The sequence below is a fragment of the Bidens hawaiensis genome, unplaced genomic scaffold, assembly GCF_021521415.1.
Source record: "Bidens hawaiensis isolate Kalapana, Puna unplaced genomic scaffold, B.hawaiensis_p1.1 tig00001575_1, whole genome shotgun sequence".
In the NCBI taxonomy this organism is placed as follows: domain Eukaryota; kingdom Viridiplantae; phylum Streptophyta; class Magnoliopsida; order Asterales; family Asteraceae; genus Bidens; species Bidens hawaiensis.
The window spans coordinates 3,784,876-3,809,524 of record NW_027491088.1 but is presented as its reverse complement, the minus strand read 5'-3'; the positions used below and the strand labels follow the sequence as shown (position 1 = coordinate 3,809,524).

The window sequence follows — 24,649 nt, the reverse complement described above, 5'->3', positions numbered from 1 at the left end:
TCGAGAAGTCACAGTGTCATCCACGCCTTATGCAACGCATTGCATCAACTACCGTGATGGGCACATATTTAAACCAATTTGGCATGTATGGTAGTCTTGTAAATCATGCTGATGTCTTTAGTTATGTGTACATAGTATGAAATTACTTTACCAGGGTTATTTTAGACTTTTAAGTTGATAAAATTCTCCAACCAGAATCAATTTAACCGTTTGGATATTCTTTTTGGATTTTGAAACATTCTATAAGCAGAGGCTGCATAGGTGGAGAGCACGTACTCGAGACGTTGCTCTACGCTTTGTTTACGACATTACAACCAAAAGGCTGCATTTTTTTACGTAGCCATTCATAATCTACTTATTTGATCATTAATTTTGAACCATGTTTTTACAATAACTAAATCAAATGGTGTTCAAGCTTGACTTCCGTTACCATTTGACAAGCAACTAGACTTTAATTACAACTTGTGATCATAATGTTGAAATCTTTGATGTGATATGTTTTAAGGTCAACAATTGGTCTATCATTCCCAAGCAAGATCTGTATAAACTAAAAACAATCCAACAAGATGAAATAGAGATAAATGAAACCAAAACATTATGTCTGTTTGATTTGGTTTTTATTTTGGTTACATGCAAGTGCAATAATCGACTTGAGAATTATCTCCTTTGCACAGTAGATGTTAACTCTATACATGTCCAAAACTGAGTTCATAACTCAACAGCTCGACAACCTCCTCTTTTTTTTCTTATTTTGAAACAAAAGATTTCATCATGTGATCAACCAAAAGCCAGTGGGTAACAACACATGGAAAGAAATTGATAATCGTAAATGAAAACAAAATTAAAAGGAAAAAAATTGATGAGGGTCTCTAAAGCAACATGGTCTCAGGGTTCTCTATGTAACCTTTGAATGCCTTAAGCCATTCTGCACCAATAGCACCTAATAACCCAAAAACTGCTTGTTAGCATCTCATTAACCAAATTAGATAATTATTAAAATAATAAGTAAATATTGTTGTCACATACCATCAATAACACGGTGATCACAACTCAATGTGACAGACATGTATGATGCGAACTTAAATTCGCCGGCTGCTGAACCGGGAATAACCCTCTTCTCAGCTGCACATAATTTATTTATATAAGTATTATTTATTGTTAGTTTGGAAATCAGAAATATATAATAATGCAAACATGGTTTTAAAATGAGTGTTTATCTATGTACTAACCAGATCCAACTGCTAAAATGCCGGCCTGTGGTGGATTTATAATGGCACAGAACTGCTTGACTCCAAACGGGCCTCCTAGATTTGAAACGGTGAACGTACCACCCTACAAAAAAAGAGTATTAACTATTAAGTACTGAATCATGTTTGAAGATAAACCAAATAGTTTTAACAAAAAGGTGGGAACCGTTCAGACCTCATATTCAGCTGGTTTCAAGCTGTTTTCTCTTGCTTTCTTGGCTAAGTTCTTAACATCCTCTGAAATTGCTGACAAGCCCTTCTTATCAACATCCTGCACAAATCCAAATTATAACCTCATAAAATGTTTATAAGTTTTAAGTCACAAACACGATATATATAGAGGTTGCAATTTCTACCCATTTACTTAAAAATGGATCAACTCAAATATGTTGTATCTTTAACAAGTCAAAAGGTTTCTATGAAATTTGTATGCATATAACCTCGTCCATTTTGCCACCTATAAATTATAGTAGTGGCGACCGACTTACCCTTACAACAGGGACAAAGAGTCCGTTATCGGTCTGTACAGCCACGTTGATGTGCACTTCATGAAACCTATAAATCAAATCATAAAACACGTCATTATTATGCATGTCAAGTTACTCTAATAATATTTTCTTAAAGACAGAATACAATTTCCAAATTGCGTATACTTACTGGCGAATATAATCGTTAGTCCATGAACTGTTACATTGAGGAACCTTACGGAGAGCTAATGCTGCAGCCTGCAAAAATAGACCAAAACAAATTTGACCTTATTAAATTATCAACCAGAATCCAAAATGAAGCTGATTATATAACAATGTTATATATGATGTGAAAAATCCAACTTTTTATACCTTAATCACAAGATCATTAATGGATATCTTCTTCCCTCCTGAAGCTTCTTGTAATGCGTTGAGTTCCGCACGCAATCTGTACAAACAAAACATCAATCAGATCATCTTATGAGAGACTGAATGGTCAACATTTCACATTTAGGATTAAATCAAAACTCACTTTGTAAGTTTGTCAACACATGTATCTACAGTAAGATAATAATGAGGAATAGTTTGCTTTGACATCAATAACCGTGACGCGGTGACCTGTAAATGTTACAAGATCAATTATTAGTATATAGTTAATTAGAAAGAGTGTGTAGTTCTTGTATCAAATTTAGAAGGCACGTGAATAAGGGTATAAATGACCTTTCTGATCTGAGAGTTTGGAATGTCAGTGTAATTAATAGCAGAAACTGGTGCCTTAGAATCAGCCTTTGATGGTGCTGCTGGAAGATCTTTCTTACCAGAAGCTACAAATGAAGAGAGGCCGGATGAGTCGAAACAAATATAATTGAGCAACCAAAATTTATACAGCTTTATTTTTACTATAATGAGTAATACCTAAGTATTCTTCAATGTCCGCCTTCACAATGCTTCCATCAGGGCCAGTACCTTTTATGCTTGATAAAGGTACCTAGTTATATAAATCCATTAACATAAACAAACATGAGAATACAGTGAGTTTTAAAAAGAATCAGGTTTATGGTAGAAGAATTAGAATATATATAAGATCAGATACATTGTTATCTTCAGCCAATTTTCTTGCAAGAGGACTAGCGAAAACACGATCTGTTGGAGGTGCTGTACTGGGCTTTGCAGGTTTTGGTTCAGGTGGACTGGGTGACTTTTCAACTACTTTTTCTTTGGCAGGGGCACTTTCTGCATGGGGAGTTTGTGGGGCCCCACCACCTGATGCTTGGGGTTTGTAATCTTTAAATTTTTCAATATCATCCTTGTCTTCGACAGTTATTGCAATCACCTGCCACAAGTATAGTTACTTTAGTTCCTCCTTGCTATAACTTAACTTAGAAGACATTCACCCTCAAAGTAAGTTGCATGTCAACCAAAATTAGTTGGTTAAACTCAAATCCATGTAGAAATGCATATATTATATTGAATGGGTCAATTAAGTTGAACTAAAAGACTTAACTGAAAAAACATGTAAAATGGGGGTAAAGATCTTCTAAAGTATATTCAAATGCATAAAAGTTAAAAACATACTAATACGCTTAATTAAAATAAGTCTGCTTGTTTTCGTAATTACTCACACCACTTTAAACATTTTTTGTGCTTTACAATTAATGGTCAAATGGAAAGCTAAAAGATTTAACCATCATTTAATCTGTAACTAAAATAAGCCAGCTAGTTTTTTGTAATTAATCATTTACAAAATCAATAGAAAGTAAGTGAGTCAGCCCAACCTGAACCCCCCCTCATTTTGAAGCATAACAAAAACACCCATTTTGACCTGAAACCGTTTTTGAGTTATTGCCCAACCCGTCCGACCCGCTTATTTTGTCACCACAAATATTAGTGTATAAAAGATGAATTTATTTGAAATATAACCAAATGGACTATATCTAATAACCGAATATATAACATGTAACAGAAGAAATGTAGTCTGCCATCATATAGAGATCAAATACCTCGCCAACTTTGATTTCTTTTGCTCCATCTCCGTGTATAATCTTAGCAAGATATCCTTCCTCCATGCACTCCATTTCTACAGTCGCTTTATCCTGTAACATATTAATGCATATGTAGGCAGTCAGTTTGAAGGACTGTACAAAATTCTCAGCAAACAATGATAAGCAGAAAACCTAAAATTAAAGATAAAGAAGGCGCACTGTTTCAACTTCACAGAGTACTTCACCAGGGGCAACTTGATCACCTTCTTTCTTTAACCAACGTGCTATGTTACCCTATACAAGACATCAAACAAATATTTCAGAAAATAGAATATGACAAACTAAAATACGGAACCATGAGACTTAGAAATAGCACAGACCTCTGTCATTGTAGGTGAAAGAGAAGGCATCCCAAGCTCTTGGTGTGGAGGAAGGTCTGCAGTGTGAAAGCATATGTTAAACAAATTTAAAATAGCACGAGAATTTTGGTAAAATAAAATTGCTGTTAAAACAAAGCAAACCTCCTACAAATCTCAAAGAGAAAATGAACCACTTGTCAAATGATATATAAGGATAATTGATCTAGGCCTTGAGCATGATATAAGTTGCTACATGTATCACATGTAATCTTAATATCAATGTGAATCAACATCAGTGTAGATTCAGCTGATGGTAACATCCCAACAGAAGTACAGATATTTCTCAGAATATTGTAACAACACTATAAGCCAAGTACTATGTAGAAGAAACTAGAAACCGTTGACAAGTGAAATTTCCATGTCCACCTCAGCACATCAGTTTATCAGCTTCTTCAGGTATTATTTTCTAATCATATACTAATAAAATGATCATAGACCTATGTATCTCATGTTAGTGTTGACAGAGCTATCCATCAGTAACTCTAAAGATCCAAAATCAACACAATATATATATGACTATCTAGCAGTTCAAGGCTTCACACAACACAATAGCTACCCTGCCTAACAGATGAAAAGTTCTACTCACTAAGCTTCCACTCAACCTCTTGACAATATTAAAGCAATCAGAAAATGAACATCCCACTAACAACCCTTAAATGGTCACTGAATATTTACACATCCAGCAAGACCAGCAGCAAAACATCACAAATAATGACTGTACTTTCATCAGCAAAAAAAGAAAGTTCCAGACACGCCAATAGATTTACACAATCAAACCCATAGAATCATGTATCAAAGGATTAAAGGTCACATGGCTCTGTAGCAAGTAAACATTAATGGTGCTCATAAAGATTACCTGAATTTGTAGCAAAACTTCTCCTAAGTTGCACATCAGAGCTGTTACACATAAATCATATAATCAGAACATGAATTATGAACCCGAATACTTGCAATGGTGGTTAAGATCTTCAAAAATTACCATGAAATTGCTCTACTAAACACCATACCACTAGCAGCAAGTCCATTATGCACCTAGAAACATAAGTCATCAGTAACCATCTGACAGCAATATTCTATTTAATCAACATAACAACAACATAAATAAAACCTAGAGATTACCTTTGTGGAATTCACCGCCCTGTAACCTCGAGTGAGCATTGGTGTACTAGACACAGATCCAGTGCATGACTTACACCCACAAATATTCTCCCCAAAAGCATTGTTAATCTGTCGATGCTTCAACATATCTGCAAAATGAATGCAGACTTTTGTCAACACAATCATGTAAAATTGAACTTGTTGCAACTGAACTATAACTTACCATCCCCTTTGCTAGTAGCGGAACGAGTGCCATGTGTAAACCACCGAACCAGAATCGCCTGATCCTGCCTTAGCACTCCAGGAGCATTTTTCAACTGAAAAAAAAAAAAGAGAAGAAAACAATTCAATATAATAAAATCTTACAGGTAATTAGCGATTGAATATGTAATAAACAAAAATCCTCATATTCAAGCCCTAATGAACACAAATCTTCTTCTATCCAATCAAACCTAATCTGCAGCCTAAATCGCTCAATAATCTTCACACACTAATTTACTCTTCATTTTTCCAGCTACAGATACATTACTTACATACATGAGCGCAAACGGCTCTCAAAATAATATCACAAATGAAATGACCTAACGCATCTAAATTCAGTCAGTCAATACATTCACAGATTCACATCAATCAGTAATCAATCGTGAATCATAGGCTCACAAATACAAAACCTAATATCCGAATATCGAGCAAACGCAAAAGCAAAATGAAACATAGATAGCAGTAAGTAAGCAGCTAGAAATTGGATCTTAAAATGATATCACAAGTGCAGTGACCTAACGCATCTAAAGTCAGTGAAAGTCAATCAGTAATCGTGAATCGTAAGCTTATAGATAGATACAAAACACGATATATCTAAATATGTAACAAACGCAAAGGCGAAATCGAACATATATAGCAGTAATTGTTAAGTAATTGGAGCGTGTTAGGATGAAAAGGAATGATGATCGGTGCCTGCTTAGAGTGACGGAAGACGTGAGATGCAAAAGTCATAGTTCGCCGGAAGAAATGGTGTACGGCGGTAGTGGATTGTAGCGAATCTCGTATTTTATTAGTATTGTATTGGGTAGGGCTTATAAGTCAAATTGCGATGGCAAAAGAAAATAAGAAATAAGGTCTAGATTTGGGTCTCCTGTAAATTGTTAAAAAGTGACTTTTTTTTTCTTATTATGTTTATCTTTTTTTATTTTTGTTTTCATTTTAATTCGGTAAAACTAGCCTATGAGTTTGTGATGGAGTGAAAAGAAAAGGATGTGATGATCTATGTGACTCAGGTTCGATTTATGCCCCAGTACGGTGACACTAGATGATGATGAGAGACTAGGCGAGTAGTTGACGACTTGACGTTCACTAATTAAATCATTAATACATATAATTGCCATGTAAAAATAATAGCTTAATTTGTGAGTTTTGATGAAAAACTCTTTTTTTAACGTTTTTTAGAGTCTGGTTGTGATGGGATTTTAACCGTGTCCTCAGTTATATACACTTCAGGTCTAACTCGAAACACATATAAAGCTCTTTTTACAACGTTTTTTTAGAGTCTTGTTGTGACGGGATTGTAACCATGTCCCGAGTTATAAATACTTCAGGTCTAACTTGAAACTCATCAAAAGCTCTTTTTTACAACGTTTTTTAGAGTGGTTGTGACGGGATTGTAATTGTCTCCAATTATACACACTTCTGGTACAACTCGAAAACCCCTCGTAGGCGGAAACTCATCAACCGGGTAAATCAACCCCCACCCCCACCCCACCCCCACCACACACACTTGACACAGGCGCCAAGACTTGAACCGGTTAGGAGAAGCAACAAGGCTACCAATAAGCCAAGAGACTCATGGTGATGAAAATGCTCTTGAAATCATTTACCTAACTCATTAAACTACTCTGTGCTTTAGTACCAATTAATGTTGGACTTAATGGCAAATTCCACTTAACCAACTGAGTACAATATGTTAAAGTGTGGTTATGTTTTGATACTGTATGAAAAGCAAGTTGAATTTGCATAATAGGACTTGTTGGTTTTGAATGAGACGCAAATTAAATGCACATGCTGTCTCCAATTTGTGAAAGTAGATGGGGTCATTTAACCTTTTCACGAGTAAAAGTTTATCAACAATATTTAACTGCTTAAAACCGTAAAGAATAGTTAAGGCGAACGTAAAACAAAGAATAAAATATGATTATTTCAACATACTTTTTTTAACATAAGTTTTAAAAGTTCATGCAACTTTGAGTTTGGATTTAAAATGCAAGACCACCTTATCAATGACCTTTTGCACTCCAAAAGAGCCAAAGGGCAACTGCCATTATTCTAATAAACAAACATATCAATATAATCCATCCAATTTGACTCTGAACAATGTTTTATAGTTTGTGTTTACCAAAACATTCTTAAATATCCCATTCAACCTTGAGCTTACTAAACTATCTCTAAACTCGATCTAGATTCGTTCATCATTTATCATTTCCGTTGTAAGTATAAAGCAAATTCAAGATGGTAGGATGACTGATATGAACAACAATGGAGGCTTCCAGATTTCCAGAGCATTAAGAACGTGCAAAGTTGCGTTACTTGGAACCTAGACTCGAAGAACCCGACTTCAAATTTAGAGAACTGGAGCCTAAATGCTCCAGATTTACAAAGGAAGATGATAGTTGTTGCCTATAAAGTTGATCCAAGACACATTACATTTTGGGATAAATGACGAACTAGTAAGGGCATCTATAGTGGTTTCACTAAAAAGTGAAAAATGTCTCACCTCCTCACGTCACATCACTGCCACGTATGCTTCACTTTGAAAAAAATTCCAAAGCCACTAAAGCGTGTAGTGATTTCACTTGGAAATAAAACAAAGAATAAGAACTAAAACTGAAGACATGTGATGTTGCATGATGTGATTGGCTAACACGCATTGTTCGACAGAGCCGCCCCATCCGTAGTAGTGTTTCACGCCCATTTGGATTGACTCGTCAAGGGACATTGCCCTATTTCATATGGCCTAACCAACTTTCAATGCTTTGCATCAAGTGACTAAACTCATTTACGCATCTCAGTTTTCCTAACTACAAATTACTTAAATAATTAATATTTCATTCACAATCAAGTTAAACTTGAATGTACTGCCACTAATAAATAACCAAGTTTTACAAGCTTTATAAATGTTCTATTCGGATCACATATTAAAAGAATAGTTGACAGATATCCTATAATGTGCAATGTGCATTTAACCAAACTATAACATTAAATTTAGGCAATGTATATGATATGATAATATACGTGAAGAATTTACAAAATAATTTGAGAATATTTTGCTGAAGTTATTTGAACCTGCCTTTAAAAAACATGAATATATAACTTCAAATTGCAGAAAAGAGAGATAGAAAGAGGGGGGTGGGGTGGGGTGGGGGTGGGGGGGGTACTCCACAAGCAGCATAGGTCTCATCATCATCATCATCGTACTCAGTATATCCCACCAATAGCAATGCTATGGTAGGGTCTGAGGAGGGTAAGATGTAGACAGCCTTACCTCTATCCCATAGGGATAGAGAGGCTGCTTCCGGTGAGACCCCCGGCTCGATAGTAGTTTTGCATCAAGCCTTGGACATAAGGCACATAGCACTCAATCATCAGGGACACCGGCTGATTGGTGCATGTGCCCTTGTCTTTCGGCTATCAACGCCACCACATGATGCCTGATTAACCTTCCGCCACTTTTAACGTTATTTTCACGAGATTAGTAAAATAACGTCAAAATTAGTGCACTTTTACTTTTGCCCACCCGAGGGTTCACACATATATACATTATATGCGCGCACCGCAAGCAGGGCGTAAGCATAGGTCTCATGATGAATCAATAAAAAGAAAAACATACAATGGTTGATAAACCATATTACAAAGTTAATATCCACAACACATCATATAATCTCAATTTCAACAAACAACAGAAAAAACATATCTGGGTTTTCAAGATTTCTTTGTTATTGCATCCGCCTTTTGAAAAACAAATTTATATGGTACAGAGCATGTTGTTTTTCCACTTTGTTTAAAAATGCAGGCCCTCGATACCTTTGAGGGTTGACTCAAAGTTCTTTATGTTGCTTGACCGTTTCTGGTCTGACGACACAACCGGTGAGCTCCTTTGGCCAGTGCTTGTGACCCTACGAAGAGCACTAGGGCTTGCATTTGTGGTTCGCCCGTATGATGGCTCGGGTTCACCACCCTGGTCACGGCTGCTAGAGATACCAGGTCGCCTTGAAGATCCACTTGATTGCAAAATGATATTACTCGATAACTGCATACAGCCCAAAAGGAATTAAATCAATGAAACGAGTTTAGAAATCTTATTAAAAAAAATACCTCTCTACTCATGGATGGATCGCTTGAAGCTGGATTTTTCTGTCTAGAAAGAGTCCCACTTCCAGAGTTGAAGGGCATCCCAGAATTTCTAGTCCTGGAGGGATTAGCAGAGGACCAACCAGAAGGTCTACCTTCTTCGCCACCTGTTAACATTTTTGTTTTTCCATATTATTTTCATACATAATAAGAATTTAATATACCAAATATGATTACAGAGACTGTCATGTACTAAACTGATGATCCAATATTTGATAAAGCAAGAGCTGTAACCACTCGAGTATGTTTCAAACAACTTTCAAAACGTTCAACTTGTTTCCTTAGACTAGATTTTTAACTCACCCGTTTGACTCGGTTCAATACGACATTTTAACTTATACTGACATTGTTTCAAATAACCGGGTTGACATTGCCCCTCTCTACATAATATCAACAAGAAAAGGCAGACAAAATTCAAAAAATAGCATTCCCATCCCATGTATGCCACCAACATTTCGCTTTTGGAAACTTTAAGGTTGAAATTTATCTTTTTTGCCATTATCGGCATTACAGATTAGGTGAGGAAATAATACAGATCCACAAGATCAGGTATTCTGGTTATTAGGGATGGGCATGAAACCGAAGTACCCTACTCGTAACTGAAATGATCGAGCAGAACTAACCAAACCCAACACAAAACAGACGGTTTGGTTAATGTTTTTTCAAAAACTGAATTCCCAGTTCAGTTTTGGTTTTGTGTGTACTCATCCCCAAAAAGACGGAACCAAAAAACCAAAAAAAACTGAACTTAACCCGTAAAAATCTAATAGAAGCAGTAATAAATGGTATAGTCCAAAAGGTTTAGAGCCAAATGTGTAATAATCAATTAATCATTAACTCATAAAAAATTTAAATCCAAAGTTTCAGGCCCAAATTCATTATTTTGGGCCATTTTTTCAGCCTGATAATTTCAAGCCCAAATGAAAATAACCAAAAACCTAAACCGAACCAAAAGATTTACAAAACCCAAAATCTGATATTTTGGTATTTGGTTCAAACAGAGCCCAAAACCAACCCATGCATGCATTTATTGTGTATCAATATTCAAGATATTTGATACATAGACAAATCTAAAGAATAAATAAATAAATAAATAAAGCTATATTTCCCAATCAGATGTTTTTAAGAAAATATTAGAACTACTTAAGAATTAAGATACTAAAACTCACCTGATAGCCTAGTAAGGTTAGCGGTCACAGGAGGTATGCCAGAACTTGGTCCAGCACCAGTAGCCTGTCACAAAAGCATTTTATGTAATTCAATGACGATGAGATTCTTATATGATGGCCACATAAAAATATAAATAAATAAAAAGTAGACGGCTTACAATAGCACGAGATGGAGGATTGGCGAGCTGTGATTGCTGGTATTTCAATATCGTCCAATCAAAGATGTAATCAAACTGAAAGCCTGAAGCAATTAGATTTAGACACTAAAATTAGAGAGCTCAAAAGTATTAAATAAAGTAAAGCGCGATTATCTCCAATAACTTGCCTTCACGAATAAAAAGATCACGGAAGATTCTCTTCAAATAAGCATAATCCGGCTTATCATCAAATCTCAACGAACGACAATAATGGAAGTAAGATGCAAATTCTGTAGGGTAGCCCCGGCATAAAGACTGCAAACATTACAATAACTAACATAAATAAATAATATATGACAATAGTGAAAAACATCATTGAATATAATAGTTTTACCTCGATAGAGGTGGAAACCTTTTTTTCACTAATTTTTTCATACTTCTGCTTCTTGTTCCCAGCTTTTAGTCCCTGCCAGGGAAGACTACAATGCACCAATAATAACATAATCATGCACCAATATTATTATATTAAATAAAATAATACAAATGTGGGATGTTAAGTATATCTACCTTCCTCTTAAGAAGTACATAAGAACATAACCAAGTGATTCCAAATCATCTCTTCTGCTTTGTTCTAAGATATACATTAAAAGTATAAGAGTGATATTATGCAATTTTATAGTTTGACTGATTTTGACCACCATATGCTTACCGATTCCAAGGTGAGTATTCATGCTGGCATACCTAGCAGTCCCTGTCAAATTCTTGTTCTCTCTGCATTTTTTAACACATGACATGATTAAAAATGTATGGCATGGCATGTGCTCAAGATATTGTAACATGTACGGGTCAAGCTGGGTTGACCAGGCAAACACTTACCTATAAGGAATATGCATATGAGTAGAAGAGTCCCTATATTTCTTGGCTAGCCCGAAGTCAATAGCATAGACCTGTAATTTGTAACAATAAACTTATTTTACAAACAAAAAATAAAACTCAGAAACGTGAGTAAAATAAAATGAAATAAATTGTGGATAGAAACCTGATTAGCACGCCTGCCTAAACCCATAAGAAAGTTGTCTGGCTTAATATCCCGATGCAGAAATGATTTGCAATGAATAAACTCAACACGATTGATCTGCAGCAAATATAATAACGAGAAAACAGAATAAAAAACATGTAGATGCTTAAAATAATAATGAAAAGGCGTACCATCTGATCAGCAAGCATAAGAACAGTTTTCAGTGACAACTTCCTACTACAGAAATTAAACAGATCCTCAAGACTGGGTCCCAACAAATCCAACACGAGAACATTGTAGTCTCCTTCAACACCAAACCATCTCACGTTCGGGATCCCAGCTAACAAATTGGCAAACATAAAACACAGTAAGAATGATAATAAATTATAAACATATAAAAGGAAGTGAATGAGAATTTATGGGGGTTGATTACTTCCTCCTTGTAGTATCTTGTACAACTTCGATTCATACAGCAATTGTGGATGTTTGGTTTTGATGTTTTCCTAAACAAAAAACAACCGAACACATTAGTTAAGTTAAATAAATGAGCATTAATGAAATGAAAATAAAGCAAATCCAGAAATTAAAGATTACTATTGATCCTGTATTAAAACGAAACAAACACAAATTAAATATAACTTAACTCAGATATGTACATGTATTTACTGTTTAGTAGATATTCTTATGAGCACGTACATAACTGATAATTTCATTGCAAATACTAAAGAGATTTATATTTAAATACCAGATCCTTGAGGTCAATCGGGTATTTAGGTATGTTACTATGTTTAATGCTTATTAGCTTGACTTTAATGGACGTTGTACATCAAGATTATATATTTAATGTTATCCTGATACAAAATTAAAGGTTGAATGTTTCGTTCGAAAAACAATGAACAAAGTAACGGTGATTTTGTACTTTTGTCATCATGAGCGTGCACCGAACCTTCCAGTTTCCTTCATCTTAAAATCTTCCCATATTTGGAAGAAGTTTCGAAGAGAAAAGTAACCAACTTTACCTCCAAAACTTATTTCTCTTGTATAAACGAAATAAAAATAACTCTAGAACACAGTGACTCTCTCCAATTCTTTCTTTTTCACTATACTCCTAATGTCATGAACACGGTGTTATAAATACACATACGCATCACCTTTATAAAATTCATCTGCTTATAAAGCACTTCACTCAAACAGTCAAACTCACCAAAATCTTTGAGAAGTTTCATATCGTAAGAAATTGATACATTTAGTACTTGAGTTTTTCAACAATGCGTTAACCATCTATCCGACTAAATTTATGACCTTATTGCATAGACAAAATAGCTGTGAAACACTAACGTGAAACAAAAAAGGTAAACACGAGCACCTGGTGCTTTTAATATGGCACACGAATATACGATACATTAAAATTATACCTACTCTAGATGTTTCAAACACGCAAAGTTCATAAAAGTAATTTATAACACTGGCCATGCATATATCCTATTACTACCAATGATTCAATGACTGAAACTTAAAAATAACACCAAATCCAGTAATCATGAAACCAATTTCCACCAAGTATTATGCAATCCCAACCAGCAGATTGTTGAACCATGCATATACATATTAAACAATTATACACTGTACCAGTTTTCTATTACAGAGAACACCACAAATTATATAGACCACAAATGCACGCCAGAAATGCGCATCCAACATAACTATGTAACTTATATTCATCTCAATTTCAATTTCTTATTCAAGCATGACTATTTTGACCTAGATACCCTAAATGCAATGTTTTAATTACCGGTACAAACTGGTCAGTTCAACCGGCTAAACTGGATTTCAAGGCGGTATTTTAAGCCCGGTATTTTTGGCTGGTTTGATAGAACATCAAATCAGCAGTTTTTTTATAAAATACCGGTTTTAATCCCAATAATTTTTTTATATTTGCAACCCATATTTATTAAAAATGACTTTTAACCTAGCATTAACATTGAAACGAGTAACTTTCAGATTATCTTTTGATTATGAATTAACCTTTGGATTATTTTTCGAGTTTGCGTTGCATTTATACGAAATTACATGGTAAAGTACCATTTTTTAGCCCAATCCGATACGAGTTAAAAACCGGTTGTTAAAACATTGCCTAAATGTGAACCTCAAATGAGAAAACCCTAATCACAACTCAGCAACAACAACATTAATTCAAATTAATTCAAAATTAAACCACAAATTGTAATCTTATACTCACAAGCTTGATAGCAACTTCTTCATTGGTCTGAACATTAGTCCCTGCAAATCAAACAAATCCACAACAATTAGCAACACAACACAGTCAAAATCAAACACACCATGTATATATATATAGATATATATATATACACACACAAATCAATCAAATTATTGAGACCTAAGTAGATCTCTCCAAACGAGCCGCTTCCGATCTTCCGTCCTAACCTAAACTTATTCCCGACGCGAGGCTCCATCGTTAAATTACAATTCAAAACCCTAATTTACAAATTCAAACGAATCGAGTCGGATTGGTGGATCCGGAGTCCACGTCAGCCGTAACGGCCATGAACAGTGACGTCGGTGAAGGTGCAATTGGTAGATCAATTGGAAGGAAATTGGATTGACATTTGGTGATTTGTGATAACAGCTTGTGTTGAGCAGATGTCAATGGAGGTTTAGGTTGGAATAATAATAATAATAATAATAATAATAATAATAATGGATTTGGGGCAGAAAAGAAGAGGTATCGTGACGTAATAGTATTATTGTTGTTACTATTATTATTATTATTATTATTATTACTACTAGGGCTTTCAGGCTTTTTGACCCGACCCGGTTGATCACCAACTTATATTACTTAACTTTCAACTTTGGTGTGGATTAGGGGTGTTATTCGGATCAACCCGATCGGGTTTCGGGTTAATCGCGTCGGGTTAGTCGGGTTTTGTTTTAAAAATATATAACCCGAAACCCGACCCTATTAAGGTTCGGGTTAGTCGGGTTCGGGTTAGTCGGGTTTCGGGTTAGTCGGGTTAATCGGGTTAACCATGTTACTTTATAATTTTAAATTGGTTTTTATGCTTGTAACTCGTGAGTTGCAAAATTTCTCATTCCACTCAATTTTCAAATTCTTTCACAAGTAATTATCTGATAATTACATATTTACATATAGGCTTGTACACAAATCTGATGGACATGCACAAAAGCATACATGTGTTCGTTCGTTTAACTTTAAACAAATACGATCACGAACACTTAATCGAACGAATATTCGTGTTCATGTTTGTTAGTTAAAAATTAACATGTTCTTGTTTTTATATGATCGCTCATTTAAAATCTAATCGAACAGCTCACGAACATAAATGAACACAGTTAAACAAAGATAAATGAACATGACTAAACATGTACACACGTTAACGAAAACAAACATACATAAACGAACACAAATGAACGCATTTAAATGAACATAAATAAATATAAACATATTATGGTGATATAATTTCTAAATGCAAATAATATTTAATAATTTTCTATTAATATGTTAAACGGACATGAACGAACGTAAACAAACTTAAATGAACGATCATAAACGAGTGTTCACGAACATAGATGAACGAGTGAAGGATTTCTTCATGTTCGTGCGCTTATTTTAAAAGAATTTCCAGTCTAACGGTCCATGAACAAGCAAAATAATTAACTCCTTTATAAAACTTCCAGTGTTGACTTTTAGCGTTTATTTCACATTTTCATTATTGTATTTGAAGTAAAGTATCATCACTAATCGGGTTATTCGGGTTAACCCGAAACCCGACCCTATTAACAATTCGGGTTATTCGGGTCACCCCGAATAACCCGATTAATACTTTTTGACCCTATTTAACCCGACCCTAATTAGCTTATTCGGGTTCGGGTCGGGTCGGTTTAATCGGGTTCGGGTATTTTGGACACCCCTAGTGTGGATTGTGGTTTGTTAATTGTTACCATGTTGGTGGATTTTTTATTGGGAAGAATTTCTTAGTGCGTTTGTGAGAATTTAGTGTTGCGGGTTTTGATAGGTTTGTTTGAGTAAGAGGGGGTTGTCGGAGTATGATATGGTGGAGGAAGTTTATTGGGATGAGTGAGGATGGTGAAAGGATTGATAAGTTGAATAGGCTTTTTGTGTGAAAATGTTATGGAACGATGGTCTTTTGTTATTGTTAATGTATTAGTTAGAGACTCGTTGGATCATTGTGTCGATAAGCATGTGAACTTCGGTTTCTCTCTGTTTCAAATTTATAACTCATGGTTGTGAATGGATGGTATTAAGGAGGCGGTAGAGAGTGCTTGGAGAAGTTGGGCTGGGCAAGGGCTGAAAGATCGTATATTGTTGTGGGTGAAAATTCGCGATGTGGAGGAGTCTAAGTGGGTAAAAATTATAAATGAAATAAATTAGTTTGAGATTATGTTAGAAGGGAGATCTCTCAATCAATCAGACATATAGGGAAAGGAGACTTGATTTGAAAACGTCGGTTATGGAAATAGACTAAATAAAGAGGCAATACCTGATTCGTATAAAATGTGATACATTCAGAGACGAAATCAACAAGTTATTTATTGGGATCATAATGTAAGATAAAAGGTTAAAGAATCAATGGACTCTTGATAAATGGTAGTTGCACGGTGAATCTAAATTCTATAAAATAGGAGATCATGTGCTTTTTTTGCCCAGAAAAGAAAAACGAATATCTAATGCGTGTGAGACTGCAAACTCATAAGCACTCAATTTAAATCCTTGAAAATGGGCGATAGAGAATGGCTAGTGAGTTCGATTGCAATCATGGAAATTAAAAGGGATGGTGGAATTCAAATTCATCAAATATCATTGGGGGTATTGAAAGAAATTTTTTTGGGTTTTGTCGCAAAGTCTAAGGATAAAGGTTTTCTTGCTTAGGGTGTAATGCATCTTTCATTTTGCTTATCCTAAATGTGAGACCTCACTAAAAGACTCTTTAAATTAGACATAAACTTGTTGTTGAAGCAAATAAGCTTTTGCTCATAGTGGAGAAAGTCGATCTTGAGATACCTGACCTTAGAGGCCTCGATTTTGATCAACTGATCACCGACCATTGAGTTTAACTTCAAGAGGGGCATGAGGAATGATATCCCTTCTCTTTTTTTCTTTTTTTCATTGCAATGCAATGCCTTACACTTATTTTGATTTTATTTTATTCCTATTTTGTTATTATTAGTAATTTATCTTTTTTTTCTCTCGTGTACTCAATGCTCAAGTTCAATAATTTTATAAAATAGAATGCGAATATGTATTTTTTTTTTTAATTATCTATGATTTCTAACATACCATTAGAACGTGTTTCCTTATATCTATGTTACTATATAAACAGAGTCCGAAATTAACCTTTTAAGTGATTACCCACTAGTTTTTTTTAGTAAAGACAAATATGTGTACTTTCTCTTCTGAAGTACAACTTGATATAATAAGCAATTGTCAAAGACTCAAAAACACCATTTTCATAATAAAACCAAAAAAAAAGTAACTTATTTAAATATTTAATAATACAAATCACACAACCACCCCCAACCAAAAGTCAATATTACATTGCCACATGATTACATCAACCCAAAAAAATACCAATTTTACACGAGATTACTTTCACACTCAGTTCTACGTATGTTATGTTTAACCAAAAGGTCCATAACTCAAAGACCCTGTTGGGTTGACCACACATGACCGAACCATCATGGGCTATATAAGGTCGGACCACACTTGCATTTCCACCCTTCCAGCTCATAGTTCGAGTACTGGATGCTCACATTTACACGACCGCCAATGGTAGGCACCTGTGTAGCTTCACATGGACTGCACCCATAGCACTTGTGTTCACAACTAGGTGGGCTTGATCCTATTCTGTTCTCAACCACACTTTCACCCTTCAAAACACACCAACATTTCAACTTTAATAAATCTTGAAACACACCCATTAGTCAAAAACTCAAAATAGTCAAATGAGAGAGAAACAAATACATCACAAACTTTTTGAAGATTTCTAAATACTAGGGACTTTAACTCTTTTCCATAAAACGAAAATACTTTATTTTGCTTAAGATATAACACTTGGGAAATAAATCAATAATAGCTCACATTTTATGTATACCATTTTTAAATTGCAAAAAGATTATACAATTCCAATAAAAATTTGGAGAGATTAAGAGTTGAGTGACTTGTGATCGAAAAGAAATAATCGAATAAGAATTGCATGCAGACACGGCTTTAAAAAAACAAGGGCCCTTTAATAATTACTTGACAATTTTTTGAAAGATTCTAAAATCCGGGTCTACTTTATTTTGCTTAAGATAGTAACACGTGGAAAATGATAATTCACATTTTATGTATACATTTTTAAAATGCAAAAATATTATACAACTCCATAAAAATTCAAAAGTTAAGAGCTGAGTTAGTTATGATCAGAAAGAAATAATCTAACATGAAATAAGCTTAAAATAAGATAAAATAGGGGTCCTTTAGATTGGACCCCAAGCATTAACTTATTTTTATATGTAGTCAATCCGACATACCTCTTCAAAGGCTATTGTCACTTGTTGTGAAGGTATTGCATTTGCATTTGGAGTTGGTGCCAAATGCCTGCAATTTACACTAACAATATGTACCATTATCACAACAAAACTAAAGAATCTTGACTTCATTCCTTTTGACATTATGATGACAAATTGACAATGTGATATACCACCTTGTAACTTTATGAATGCAGATAGACACATATATAGGGTCCATATATATTGTGATATAACCCCTACACGACAAATGAAAAGAAATCTGAGTGTACATATAGATACACATTTACTTGTACGTATATGTATAATTTTATAAAGATTTCATTGGGATTCTACTGTGATCTTATTATTAATATTATTATAATTAGTAGTAGTTTTTATATAACTTTTAAACTTTGATTTCCTTTATTTTGCTTCATACACATGTAATTAGAGCCGAGGGTCTCTCTGGAAGCCACCTCTTTATTCCTTTGGATAGAGGTACGGTGTGCCTTCATCCCACCCTCCCCAGACCCTACTTAAAACTTGCTATCGGTGGGATTTTACTGGGCATGATTGATTGATTGGGATTCTACCATGCAGTAATTGCTTGATTTGGAGTGGTGATAGAGAGTGATCAGGTGAGTAGCTGGATTTACTTCTCAGACAAGTGATTCTAGTACTTACAATTTACAAGAGAGGTGGGCCCTGGTCATTCTAATCCGTAGATATATTGACTGTGTTAATATATATCTCGAGATCCTAAATATGTTTTGACAGACTTGACCTAAGTTGTCCTAACTGTTTTCTGTTTTTATCTTGAAATTCTGTTTGTTTATTATATAATTTTTTTATATAATGATTCAATAATACTTCTGAGCTGTCCCATTATCCAGTCATCTAACTCTAGATATAGGGTGGAAGAAAAATGTGCTTTTCAACATTTTTTTAATATAAATAACTTTTCAAATAAAAATCAACTTCTATATTTTTTTATTATATATATGTGTGTTATTTTGGATTACATGTTTTTGAGTTTATCCTTTTGTCCCACATAGAAGATTTGACTTCTTAAAGTGCATTTGTTCAACACGGTTTGAAGAGTAGTTGTTAATACGTGTTGTTGTTGATTGTCATGAAATTGTGGTGTTATTGTATCACAAAAAGATATACAGGAATAATAACAACCGTATTCAGTAAATCATACTCATGGTATGACTATCGGTAAGGTATGAGTGTGAGCAAACATATAAATGCGTGTTATTATATCTTACTAGCTTTTTACTTGTGTATTACACGGGATTTGTAAAATGATAAAGATAAAAAGATCTATTATCTGAAAGAATAAACAAAATTATAGATAAAAAAAAGATAAAATATATAGTACAAACAATAATAAGTCTAGAATCTCAAAATTACAAATTCGATTTTTTTTATATACAACATTTGCAAAAATTGTTTCGACCAATTACCCGTTGATAACTATGATAATGAGATGAGAGATTAAAGAATTATAAGAGAAATTATAACCCATTTCTCAAAATTGTTTTGTCCTATGACCCATTGATAGGTAAGATAAATAAGATGAGAAATTAGAATATTATAAATTAAATTATAACTCATTTGGCAAAATTATTTTGACCCATGACCAATTGATAGTTAGGATGAATGAGATGAAAGATTAGAGAATTAGAAAGAAAATTACAACTCGTTTGTTAATATGGTTTTGCTCCATAATCCATAGATAAGTAGGATGAATGAGAAGAGAGATTAGACCAAGAATGAATGTGGGATTGTCAGATCATCCTCATTATTTTCTTTTATTAGTATAGTTAAATTAGGTTAGATGTGAATCCAATATACATCAAGCATTAAAGTAGTTAGTCTTAAATTTTGTTGATAACATACTCTTATATCATGTGGACGGGGTATTTGGTATTGACAGAAACATCGTTTGTCCTTGATATATATTGATTTTTTATGAGTGGTAGTGTAATCCTGACCATCCTATTTAAGCCATAATATATACGTATAAATACATATTAATATAGTTGGTATTGTATTTAAGTACATGCATGTATTAATATATTATTATATATATATTTTTTTTGTTAGTAATATTACTGTTATAAATATTGTTAGCTATTACTACTATGTTTTTATTATTATTAAGTCTTTTAATTTAATGTGTCTATTATAACTCACTTGTTTTTTTAATAAACCAACCTATTTTGAATTCTTTTTAAGGCCAGCTTTCTTAAACAATAAAAGGAGACCGGCAAGTAACTAGCTTCTACGTAGATATAATAGTACAACACCAATACACCAATAGTCCAATACTATGCAAGTATGCAACTAATTAACACCAAGGGAACCAAGGGACATAGTACATCAAAACGAAAATCTACACCACTCTTCCCATTCGAGTCCCGCTATTTTACGCCTATTATTTACCCAGAACAAAAAACGTTTAATGTCTTCTTTCAGCCAATTGATTGATATTGTCGTCTAATAATGAACAAGACATCATTTCTCGTCTTCCACAAACACCAATATGTCGTGAGGATAATCGAGTGGATTGCCTTCTTCCTTCCGTCCTGGGCCCATACATTGGAATGTTCTTTGAGTAGATCTCTAACCGTGAAAGCATAAATCAGTGATATGCCACACCAATTACTTATGAATTGCCACGGATTGTCGTCACATAGCATGAAATTATCACATGTTCCACTGATTCCATTACTTCCTCACACATAGGACATACTTTGGTTTCTTCAAACACCCCGTTTATGTCGCTCATATGATATTATTTTTGTTTTCCATGCAAAAAATAAAATAAAATAAATCAGTATATTTTGATAAATGTTTTTTTTTTCTCATATCACTCTAGTAAATATTTGTACATCACCACTCTTTTGAGAAAAAAAAAAGAAATCTTGAATATTTTAGCCTTTTAGGATGGAAGTGATGAGAATAAAAAAACTAATTTGGAAAAGAAAGAATTATAAGACGGAATGGCCCAACTAAAACAAGTGTTATGTATATAACTGGTTACATAACTTGATTGGTCGTAAACACATAAATATTAGCAAGTTAAAAGTGATCAAATCAATTATTTCTTTTAATATATAATTGGTGACAACTCATTGAAGGACCACTGATGGTTAGTCTGTTGTCCTCGGTTTCTCACAGTTGTACCCGGACCAGCCCCCACCCCCATGCTCTGTCCACTGGTGTGTGATAGTCGAGTGTTGTCAACCCTTGTAAGTTTTTTTATTATAATAATAATTATTAAAATAATAATAAGATTCTAGTCTAGCAGCCCTTTTAGATGTTTTGTACATCATGTATTGAAAAATCACATTGTTTTTTTATAATGTATTTAATAACATTCAACATATTATTATTTTAAAGTAGGTATAAATGCATTTGTATGTGGTACAAGTGATATAGAGGGAGAGAAATAATATTGGAAGAGAATTACGTAATTGCTTTATGTATTTTTGTATGATATAAAAATTTATGTGATACTCACGCTTCTAACTTAAGATTATGTGTGGCAGATAGTGGAATCTCTACATGACACTAAACTCATGCCACGTCACCCTTTAACATGAGCAACACTATTACGCATGCGTCAAAATTCATGTCGCCAAAACTTTATGGACGCGTTCGTTTCACAGAATTCGTGGGAATTAAAAGGAATTAGAATTAAAATCCCATGACATGGCGTGTTCGTTTCGTTGGAATTGGAATCATAATTCCATTTTGGTGTGTTCGGTTGACAAGGAAGTGGAATTGGAATTGGAATTCAATTCCTTCAAATTCCTTTAAACAAAGGGATTCTAAATTCTTCCATCATGTGAAGGAATTCAAGTAAATTTGATGGAATATTCAATTGGGTGACTAACATGGTCGCGTTAGGGTCGACATTTCGGGTGTGTTCACATTCAGGTCGACGCTCCGAGTCTTAGCGCTTTAAGCTCAATGCTCCGGGCCGGGTCGCGTTTGGGTCAACGCCCCGGGTCAGCTCACATTCGGTTCGGCGCCCCGCGTCAGTTTGTGTTCAGTTTGACGCCAGGGTCAGTTCGGCTCAACCCGACCCGGTCCGCCGACGCCCCGGCTATTTCATGGACCAAAACGAAACAAAGAATAGAAATCGAAATGAAACGAAACCGAACTAACCAAAACGAAACAGAAAAAAACATAAACCGAACACAAAAAAAACTAACAAGATAAAAGTTAAACCGAACCTGACTAAAATGAAACAAAAAAAGGGAAACGAACAAAACGAAACAAAAAATTAAACCCGAACGGAAACGAAACAAAAAAAAACGACATAAACGAACCAAAAAATCTGAAACGGGCCGAAACCAAAAAAAACAAAACGAACTTGAACCAAAACATAAACCGAAAAAAACATCATAAACGAACAAAAAAATCCAAAACGGGCCGAAACCCAAGAAAATGAACAAAATAAGCAAAAAACGAACTTGAACCAAACAGAAACCGATAAAAACGGAAAAAAAACCGACATGGGTCGAAACCCAAAAAAGTGAACAAAATAAGTAAAATACGAATTTGAACCAAACAGAAACCGAAAAACAGCATAAACGAATCAAAAAAACCGAAACGGGCCGAAACCCAAAAAAATGAACAAAATAAGCAAAAAAAGGAACTTGAACCAAACAGATGTCGAAAAAAACAAACCAAAAACACGAAATGGGCCGAAACCCAAAAAGCTGAACAAAATAAGCAAAAAAAAACGAACTTGAACCAAACAGAAACCGAAAAAAACAACATAAACGAACCAAAAAAAACCGAAACGAGCCGAAACCCAAGAAACTGAACAAGATAAGCAAAAAAACGAACTTGAACCAAACACAAAACGAAAAAACTGAAATATAAGCAAAAAAAATAACTTGAACCAAACAGAAATAGAAAAAAACGACTTAAACGAACCAAAAAAACAGAAACGGGCCGAAATCTCAAAAAACTGAACAAAAAAAAAGAAAAAAAGCGAACTCGAAGAAAACAGAAAATGAAAAACCAACCTAAACGAACCAGAAAAATCGAAACCGAGCCGGAACAAAACCCAATAAACTAACCAACTGAAGCAAAAAAAAAACAAACCGAAATGAAACTGGAAAAAATAACGAAACAAAAAAAACGAAAGCGGGCCGGGTCGGGTTGGGTGGAAGCTGTTCGGATCACCAGCGGGCCGGATCGTCCAAAAACGTTGTGGGTCGTCGGTAGAGTGGGTCAAGGTGATTGCATCTGACTCATTGGCCAACCAAACACGTTATATGGAATTGGGATTCCAATTCCAGCAAATTCCATTCCTATGGGAATGTTTAAATTCCAATTCCAATTCCTTTAAATTCCAATTCCTATGCAAATTCCAATTCCAATTCCGTTCCATTCCGTAAAACGAACGCGCTCTAAGAGCCGTGAGGAGTGTGATAGATGGAGCTCATCCTCAATCAACTAATCAAACCTTCTTATTGTTTTTCTTTAGTTTAAACCAATCGACCTTGTGAGTTGTGAAATTGCGATTTAGTTAAAGTCTCACCATCTATGTGACACTAACATGCTACTTTAACAATGGTATGTAGTTGCAGCCTAATAACAAACATACAAAGGAAATATTTTATCATTTATTTATTTATAAGGTGTTAGACAGCTTATATAGTTATATGTATTTTAGGTTATTTTTAGAATGGCGGATTTCATTAAACCCACTAGCAATGTGCTAGAACCCAACAACAAAAAAAGAACTACAAGGAAAAATTACACTAATTCTTCCAAAGCAAATTTTTGCAAATTTTTTAAAAAGATCAATTTTTTATCTATATAAAACCTACCAATTTTATATCATCCACATTTTTTGAGACGCTAGCCGATGTCTTGGAAGATGGCTTGGTTCCTTGTCTTCCAAATACACCAATAAGCTGTAAGAATGATCTTGTATAGCATCTTATTTTTCTTATAACCCACATTGCTATATCTATGAATTTTAAGCAAGTCTCTGACTGAAAATAGAAGGATATGACACTTTTACTAACAAATTACTAAACTATTGTGATAAAGTAATATAAGGTGAGAAGATGGTCACTAGACTTTCATAAGATAAGATATCTTTACTTCATTTTTTTTTTCTCTAAA

The 24,649-nt window shown here is 34.3% G+C and overlaps 3 protein-coding genes across 3 annotated transcripts; all 3 read right to left on the bottom strand.

Annotated features, from left to right (window-relative positions):
- Positions 1 to 755: 755 nt before the first annotated feature.
- LOC143586937 (dihydrolipoyllysine-residue acetyltransferase component 2 of pyruvate dehydrogenase complex, mitochondrial-like) lies at positions 756 to 7,525 on the bottom strand. The gene is made up of 19 exons (XM_077068379.1): positions 7,489 to 7,525; positions 5,437 to 5,574; positions 5,235 to 5,362; positions 5,095 to 5,147; positions 4,972 to 5,012; positions 4,077 to 4,132; positions 3,916 to 3,990; positions 3,715 to 3,807; positions 2,808 to 3,047; positions 2,630 to 2,702; positions 2,435 to 2,538; positions 2,247 to 2,332; positions 2,087 to 2,162; positions 1,905 to 1,972; positions 1,736 to 1,802; positions 1,423 to 1,518; positions 1,230 to 1,332; positions 1,027 to 1,122; positions 756 to 940 (listed from the first exon to the last, which is right to left on the bottom strand). The coding sequence occupies exons 1-19, from the start codon at positions 7,523 to 7,525 to the stop codon at positions 870 to 872; spliced, it is 1,701 nt and encodes a 566-aa protein (XP_076924494.1). The 3' UTR covers positions 756 to 869.
- A 1,617-nt stretch (positions 7,526 to 9,142) lies between these two features.
- LOC143588229 (casein kinase 1-like protein 2) lies at positions 9,143 to 14,649 on the bottom strand. Its single transcript, XM_077069294.1, has 14 exons — positions 14,334 to 14,649; positions 14,175 to 14,215; positions 12,369 to 12,438; positions 12,127 to 12,275; positions 11,957 to 12,052; positions 11,794 to 11,864; positions 11,627 to 11,688; positions 11,485 to 11,548; positions 11,312 to 11,396; positions 11,106 to 11,232; positions 10,939 to 11,021; positions 10,781 to 10,844; positions 9,576 to 9,718; positions 9,143 to 9,510 (listed from the first exon to the last, which is right to left on the bottom strand). Exons 1-14 carry the CDS (start codon positions 14,407 to 14,409, stop codon positions 9,262 to 9,264), a joined length of 1,380 nt encoding a protein of 459 aa, XP_076925409.1. The 5' UTR covers positions 14,410 to 14,649; the 3' UTR covers positions 9,143 to 9,261.
- A 2,788-nt stretch (positions 14,650 to 17,437) lies between these two features.
- LOC143586927 (polygalacturonase-like) lies at positions 17,438 to 18,637 on the bottom strand. Its single transcript, XM_077068371.1, has 2 exons — positions 18,509 to 18,637; positions 17,438 to 17,917 (listed from the first exon to the last, which is right to left on the bottom strand). Exons 1-2 carry the CDS (start codon positions 18,635 to 18,637, stop codon positions 17,672 to 17,674), a joined length of 375 nt encoding a protein of 124 aa, XP_076924486.1. The 3' UTR covers positions 17,438 to 17,671.
- Between the last annotated feature and the right edge of the window lie 6,012 nt (positions 18,638 to 24,649).

Bases quoted from the DNA above. Each gene is read 5' to 3' on its own strand.
- LOC143586927 (XM_077068371.1), bottom strand. From the start codon at position 18,637: ATGAAGTCAAGATTCTTTAGTTTTGTTGTGATAATGGTACATATTGTT. The intron at 17,918-18,508 runs GTATGTCGGATT...TTGAGTTTTTGA, and splicing joins TGACAATAGCCTTTGAAGAG to CTAATGGGTGTGTTTCAAGA.
- LOC143586937 (XM_077068379.1), bottom strand. From the start codon at position 7,525: ATGGCAGTTGCCCTTTGGCTCTTTTGGAGTGCAAAAG. The intron at 5,363-5,436 runs GTAAGTTATAGT...TTCATTTTGCAG, and splicing joins CGCTACTAGCAAAGGGGATG to ATATGTTGAAGCATCGACAG. The intron at 3,991-4,076 runs GTCTGTGCTATT...TGTCTTGTATAG, and splicing joins TTTCACCTACAATGACAGAG to GGTAACATAGCACGTTGGTT.
- LOC143588229 (XM_077069294.1), bottom strand. From the start codon at position 14,409: ATGGAGCCTCGCGTCGGGAATAAGTTTAGGTTAGGACGGAAGATCGGA. The intron at 11,022-11,105 runs GCAAGTTATTGG...TAATTGCTTCAG, and splicing joins TGATCTTTTTATTCGTGAAG to GCTTTCAGTTTGATTACATC. The intron at 10,845-10,938 runs GTAAGCCGTCTA...CTTTTGTGACAG, and splicing joins ATCCTCCATCTCGTGCTATT to GCTACTGGTGCTGGACCAAG.